Source organism: Aristolochia californica, unplaced genomic scaffold, assembly GCF_029961685.1.
Source record: "Aristolochia californica isolate CCGP_79_NKW_82.1479 unplaced genomic scaffold, dmAriCali1.0.hap1 SCAF_1, whole genome shotgun sequence".
NCBI classification, from domain to species: domain Eukaryota; kingdom Viridiplantae; phylum Streptophyta; class Magnoliopsida; order Piperales; family Aristolochiaceae; genus Aristolochia; species Aristolochia californica.
Window position 1 is genome coordinate 59,645,091 of NW_027181770.1, and position 7,128 is coordinate 59,652,218.

At 47.6% G+C, this 7,128-nt stretch overlaps 2 protein-coding genes across 2 annotated transcripts; both read right to left on the reverse strand.

Moving 5' to 3' along the window:
• Window positions 1–1,709: 1,709 nt before the first annotated feature.
• On the reverse strand, window positions 1,710–3,311 carry LOC137949668 (aldehyde oxidase GLOX-like). The gene has a single exon (XM_068795797.1). The coding sequence runs from the start codon at window positions 3,309–3,311 to the stop codon at window positions 1,710–1,712; it is 1,602 nt and encodes a 533-aa protein (XP_068651898.1).
• Window positions 3,312–4,219: 908 nt separating this feature from the next.
• Window positions 4,220–6,675, reverse strand: LOC137949676 (4-coumarate--CoA ligase-like 9). Its single transcript, XM_068795809.1, has 6 exons — window positions 5,653–6,675; window positions 5,077–5,266; window positions 4,836–4,981; window positions 4,631–4,698; window positions 4,424–4,526; window positions 4,220–4,345 (listed from the first exon to the last, which is right to left on the reverse strand). The coding sequence occupies exons 1-6, from the start codon at window positions 6,673–6,675 to the stop codon at window positions 4,220–4,222; spliced, it is 1,656 nt and encodes a 551-aa protein (XP_068651910.1).
• Window positions 6,676–7,128: the final 453 nt, after the last annotated feature.

Sequence of the window (7,128 nt, forward strand, 5' to 3'; positions counted from 1 at the left end):
TTTTGTTTGGTAGAAAAAGATCTCTGGTTCAGCTCAAATATACAAGTTTCATCGGATCCATCATAGAATGTTTTTGATATTGCTTCCCATATCTCCTTGGCAGTGGAGAGGCGAATAAATCGCTGCATGAGCAATGGACTCATGGAGTCAATAAGCCAACTTTTGACTCTTTGATTTTCAGTAATCCATGCTCCAAGATTAGCATCACCAGATGCTGGTTTTTTTGTTTTGCTGGTGATGTATCCAGCTTTGTTGCGTGCGCCAATTCGCATCTCCATGAGTTGAGACCATAAGGAATAATTGGTCTCATCGAGGATAATTCCGGTTGGAAACGCAGAATTATCTTGGTGGACTATTATCTGTGGGGATGGGATAAGGTCGGTGGATGCGCCTGTAGTGGTGGGCATCGATCTGATTTTTTTTCTTAATCCGGTCCGGTCTGGTCCGGTTGGATCTGGTCCGGTTCGGTACGATCTGGGCGGATTCAATTCTGGTCTGCTCCAGTGCTGGTCCGATCCGGTTCGGCTTTAGACCGGTTCGGTTCGATTCGGTCGACCCGTCGGTCTAGGTCGACAGAAAAATAAATGAATAGTGCCTTAAGTTAAAACATAAATACCGTCGTCTTCAGCAACGGCAACCTTCTTCTTCGGCAACGGCAGCGGAGCGTTGGCTTCAGTCGGAACAGGGTGGTGGTGTCGTCGCCGACGATTGTCGGAACTCGTCGGCGACGTGATTCCAACTACGTAAAACACTTCGTCGTCGGCAACGACAGCCTTCGTCTTCGGCAATGGCAGTCTTTGTCGTCGGCAACGTCAGTCTTCCTCTTCGGCAACGACAGCGGAGCGTCGGCTTCAGTCGGAACAGGGCGGTGGTGCCGTCGTCGGCGTCGGCGACGTTCTTTTGGCGTCGGGACAGCCGGAATATGGAGTTGCAGAAGAAAAACAGAGTTCTGCAACTCCGACGGATTTTTTTTTTTCTTCCTCCAGCTTCCTCCTTTGGCGATTACAGGAGCACTTAGCTCCGACTTTCTGCAACGGAAAAGAGAGGATAATTCTCCTGCTCTGATACCATGTAAAACAGAGAACCGAAAAAATAAGAACAGAGATTGAACGAATGGTTTTCCGATGAGTTTATTCTTCTCCGTTTAGGAGGTATTTATAATACATTACAAGTTGATTTTAGGATCAATTTAGATCCTAAAATCAAGGAATAGAATCAAGAATATAATCACGGGATCGGAGGAAACAGTTTCCTCCGATCACGCTATACAGCTATACATTTCAACACCTGGTCTGACGTGAAGGGAACCAGAGCCATTCTGTGTGAAGACCATTCAAATACGGCCAAAGTGTTTCCTGGGTGCCATTTGTTGAGCTTAAGAATTGATGTCATGAAGCAAAACACATGAAAAAGACTTCACCCCAACAATAGGGGACCCCTCCCTCTTGATTCTAATGGAACGATGGTGTCCTTCAATTTTCTGTTTAAATTTCTTCCATCTAAATACTATCCCCAGAAAGACTGGTAACGGATCTGAACTCTCCGGGACCAAGAACTGAGATGATTATCCTCTTCTTCCTGGAATCTGGAACAAAAGTATTTTCATTATCAGAAGCGATATGTAAATGGTACTAACAATGACATCTTCTGAGGATCTCGTTACAGTTACAGAAAGTAAAATAACTCAGAACTGCCCGCTCTGCAGGATTCTACCCACGAATCAATCTCATCCAGAAGCCTTTACTGGGGATTCCACCATTAACAACTGAGAGCAGATAATACCCAGAAGGAGCAACAACTGAAGACGGAGGAGCCACAACGGTGACAACAACTTCACCGCCTTCCTCTCTCACTAGTCTCTTGTATTTCAGCTTCACCATTCTCTGGTTCATCGAAAACGAATGAGTAGTGAAAGGCGGAGCATACATGTGAAACTCCATCACCTTCGCTGGTCTTCTTCCAAGCCTTAATCTGATCCTGAATTCTTCCCTGTGACGGACTGTGGCAGAACCCAGAATGGATTCGATGGTAAGATTCGTTGGCCTCTTTCTGTCGAAGAACGGCAACATGTAGTGGGGGGTGAATGTCTGCAACTTCAGTTCAGTGGGGAAGTCGACGCGGCGGAAGATGTAGTTGGGGTGGGTGTTGCTTCCGGCCACCAGAATCCTCCCGTCAGGGAGGAGAATCGCCGACGAGTGGTAAACCCTCGGCACCTCGGCCGGTCTCAGGACCGTGAACCTTTCTCCTTTGATTCCGTCTGGTTTATAGAGATAAGGGTGGAGAGACGCGTTCCTCGCACAGTCCCAGCCAGCAGCACCGTGCGTGGCGCCATTGATGAGCAGAATACTTCCGGTGGGAAGCAGTAGCATGTCGCTCATCAGCCGTGGGGCCGGCAATTCCTCCATCTCCCACCTGGGTTTCGTGTCTGTTATCACCATCCTACCGCAAGAGCTCAGACCAGTCATGAAGACGTCATTGTCGTGGGCGGCTCTGTAGGCGCCGGAGGGTGCACCCCCGCAGACCATGATCTCGACCTTCTGGTAGTTATTCGCGTGGTCCAAGGGAAGCATCACCAACGAACCGGTGCTGGGATAGTTCCTCGGTCCGCCTCCGGGCATTCGAGGGAAGGTCTTCGCGACCTTTCCTCTCTTGTAGTCTAAGAGAATGGAGTCCTCGTTGGCGAAGATGAACAGATTTCCGTCGGAGGAGATGTGGAGGAAAGGGTAGAGATTGTTTTCTTCCCGGGAACGATGGTGAGTTCTGCGCAGAAACGGAAGATAGAAAGCACCTTCGTTCGCATTCGATTTCGGAACAAATTCGTAGCTGAAAGAATCCCGACCGCCCACGACGATAACCCGGTCGTCGTCCTCCGGGAGAATCTGGGTCGAAGAATACCAGCGTTTATCAGCGAGATGGGTCTCCGACTCGTTCCAGTCGCAGCTCCGATCCGAACACGGCCTGAAGTGTCTGATCTTCCTGAAGCCTTTCAAGTTCCCTCCCGTCTGCAATAGCGTGCCGTCGCTCAAGAAGGTGCCGGACGAGCACCACGTATCAGTCTTCAGCGTGAGAGGCCGGATGGTATTCGACGTGATATCGTACTCGACGGAGTGAGCCCAGCATGAGGAGTCACTGCCGTTGGCGCAGTGCCGGAGACGGTACCCCGACCGGCCGGCCTCCGTCTGGTCGAAGATGATGACGGTGTCGAGATGGGTAAGCGCCATGTGCATCGCCACGACGCCGCTGTTGTTCAGGAGAAGATCCCACTTCCCCGTGTTCCCTCCCCATGAACTCCCTCCGCAGCTGATCCGCATCGCTAGCAGCAGAATCACCATTACTTTTATCTTCAACATCCTTGACCGACAAAGAAAACGTCTGATTATCTTTGTACGTGAAGAAGAAGGGGAATAAATTAACTCAAATAATCACAACGAAATCACGTGTGCATCGAGAGGAAATCGAACACTTCCGAGCAGAGAGCCTCGCAAAGAAAGTGACGGAGCCCGAGAAAGAGAAGCCTGCGTTACAGCTCTCGTCATGCAAAGAGAGACTGACATGAGTCCCCATAGATATAGCCTCCTCAATCGAATTGAATTCATGGCGAGGAAGAAGGAAGAAATACAGGAAAAGTTTTCCTACCATTTTAAGAGTACTTCGTGGTTAGAATTTAAGCAGTTTTCCATGTACAATCAGCTAAAATAGCGGTCTTCCAAATTCTTCTCTCTTCCTGGGTTTCTTTCCGGGACGACAGAGTTGCAGCTGCAGACTCCCATCTCCCATTTACCAGAAATAATCCATGGGGTCCATTTGATTGACTTGTAATTGTAAATTATAAGAAAAAATGAAACCCATGGGACGTAATTATTCCTCTTTCATGCACGCGGAAGATCAATTCGTTACTGTAAGAAAGCTTGAATCAAATCTCGGTTAGCACATTAATTTAACTTTCCATAATTTGAAGAGCGTATTATCAATTTCTGGGACCCCTCTTTTATTTTTGTTCTAGTCAAAGCATAGAACAGTTACAAAAGATTCAGATAATGGAGTTTGAATGAAATAAAGTTGATATCTATTGCAGTATAAGTTTAATGCGCCAATCTAGTGTTATGACATATTACAATCATCACAACATCGTTTTGTCTCAATCACAACAATCTACTGCAAACATGATGATAATGTTACAGAATTGAAGAGTTTACGTTTGCAAACTGTAAATTGTACGCTATAACTTCGAGGCTAAACCTGAAACTGCAAGCTTTATCAAATCCTTCCTCAATATTTTCCCAGCAGGGTTTTTAGGTATGGAATTAATGAAAGATACCCGTCTAATCTTCTTGTATTGGGACACCTGCAAACGAGGATCATCCTTGATATCGTTTTTGTTTAGATGGGATTTCCAGCATAAGAAGAAAAGCTTAAAGTTTACCTGTCTCGCCACAAAACTCATCACCTGAGTTTGGTTGAGGGTGCTATCTGTTCGTTTGACCACAAAAGCCATGGGGAGTTGCCCGGCTTCTTCATCAGGAAACCTGCCATTAACAGAAAATACGAAGCTTAATCTGTTGAGAAGATAACAGCTGACCAAAACAAGAATCGACGATTTTCACACATTAAGACTGTAGATGATACTCACGGAATAACTGCAGCATCGACGATCTCTGGGTGGGATTGAAGCAACTGCTCCAACTCTGCAGGGGCAACCTAATATGATGAAAGAGTAGAAGAGATTATTACGTGGAGAAAAGATAAGATATAGCTTACAGTCAGATTTTGATTAATCAAAAGCTTTAAAAACCCCGTTATCCTCCATTAACAAGAAAAGGACACAAGGAAACTACCTGAAATCCTTTAAACTTTATCAGCTCCTTGAGCCTATCAACAACAAAGATGAATCCCTCGGTGTCAATATAGCAAAGATCTCCAGTTCTAAGCCATCCTTCCGAATCCAAAGTCGCAGAAGTAGCACTTTCATCCCCAATATAACCTACAGCAGAAGCCCCCGTCATGAAAATCGAAGATGACGTAATGAACCAGATTGTACATTCTCAGTGAAGAAGTCACAGATTATATGGCATTTACCTTTCATTATCGTGGAGCCTCTAATCCAGAGCTCCCCTTCATTACACGGCGGCAAAGCTTCGCCAGTTACTGGATCAACAAGTTTGGCTTCAGTGTAAGCAGATAACCGGCCAGCAGATCCGTAATGCCGGGTCTCCTCTGGTCCAACTGTTCGAAAAGCTGCCCCGGCGGACTCTGTTAATCCATAACCCTGCCAAATATGTTCACAATAACTGAGAATAAGAAGAAAATAGAGGTGGATATCCGTCTTCCAGTAAGTAATGGAGATTACAAAACTGAATCTCTAAATATTTGGATTCAAATGTCGACTCTGATCTTAAAGTAATTAGATCAAACATAAAATGGCAAATGGAAGACGCATCTTTCCAAATAATAAACTGAGTTCAGAAACTGAAAATCCGGTTTTTGGGTTTTGGGTTGAACCATGGGGCAGGGTCAAGGTTTTTAAGGACCTGCAGTGCACACTTGCTGGTTTGATTATTTGAAACAGTTTGCAACTCTACAGGCAGCGCGGTAGTAAGTAATGTCATTTGTTTGCTTTCGCTTCCGTCCAGATTCTTTGAGCGTTCAACGAACCTGAGCAATCTGCACGTTTCGGAATTTGGAGGCGAACACCTGGATGACTTCCTTCCCAAGCGGTGCGCCACCGGACGCCACGACCTCCAGGGAGCTGAGGTCGTGCCTCGTCGCGTCCGCCTTGACCAAAGCCACCACCACCGGCGGTGCCACCGCCATCGTCGTCACCTTGAACTCCTCCACGGCTCCCAGCGCCTTCCCTATCTCGAACCTGTGCATCAGCACCACTGTCTCCGCCAGCGCCACCGCCTTCATGCAGTAAAAGAACCCGAACATGTGAAACAGTGGCACGGTCACCATCACCACCGCCGGAGAGGACCGATTTTGTCTAACGGAGTACAGCCCGGCTATAAGCGCCATGAAGTTCCGGTGCGTCAGCACTACGCCCTTGACTCCGCCCGTCGTCCCGGAGGAGTACAGGATTCCCGCTGGATCGGACTGTTTAACTTCCATACACGCCTCACCCGCGGCAGCATAGTCCGTCACCATCATCGACTCAAATTCCGGCGAGTCCAGGAGAATGAGCCTTACTCCAAGGGAGTAGACCTTGGAGAACGTAGCGGACGTCGCGAAGACAACTTTAGGATTAGAAAGACGGACGTGACGGGAGATCTCTTCGCTCGTGGCAAGGGGATTAGCGGGAGAGACGACGACGCCGATGGAGAGGAGAGATAAGTAGAGGATCGGGACCTTGACGGAAGTCGGAGCGAGGACGAATGCGACGTCGCTTCGGTTGATGGAGGCCAGTAACCGGAGAGACGCGGCGAGTGATCGAGTCTGAAGAAGGAGGTCCGAGTAGGAAACACGAAGGCCGGCGTCGGAGTCGACGAAGGCCGGGTGCTCCGGCCTAGGGGAAGAAGAAGCGGAGAGAAGAGAGAAGACATAGGAGGTGACGGAATGTGGAAGAGAAGGATGGGGGAGGTCGAGAGCTGGGCGGAGGCTGTGGAAGGTTTTGGTGGCTGAGCAGAAGCCGCAGCGGGGGTCGATCGAGGGTGGAAGCGCGGTTGGTTTCGCAATCGCCATTAGAGCGAGTGAGCTCGGGAGCGCAACCCTCAAGCTTTAGCTTTGAACGATTGAGGAAATTTTGGAAAAAAATTCTTTAATTTTTTTTGTTATTCTAATAAAGTGATCACAGGAAAAAACACAAGAATCCGATTGGAACTTGGAACCATCCAAATGGAGCTTGTGCCTTGCCTGCCGTCGCCAAGTGACCTGTTTCGATTACACAAGTTGACCCATAATTTGACCGAGTCCACTAATATTTGGGAAGGGACGGACGGACGGATCAGATTATGGTGAGTTTCACCCAGACTCGGGTCTGAGCTGAATTTACCCGAGTTCCATCCAACTCTATTGATCCGACTCAAAATTTCAAGGACCTGAGTTTAGAGTTAAGTAACTGACCAGGCATTACATAATATTGAGCACAAAATTTTACATATAATTGGTATCACATTTGTTTATATAACAATGTGA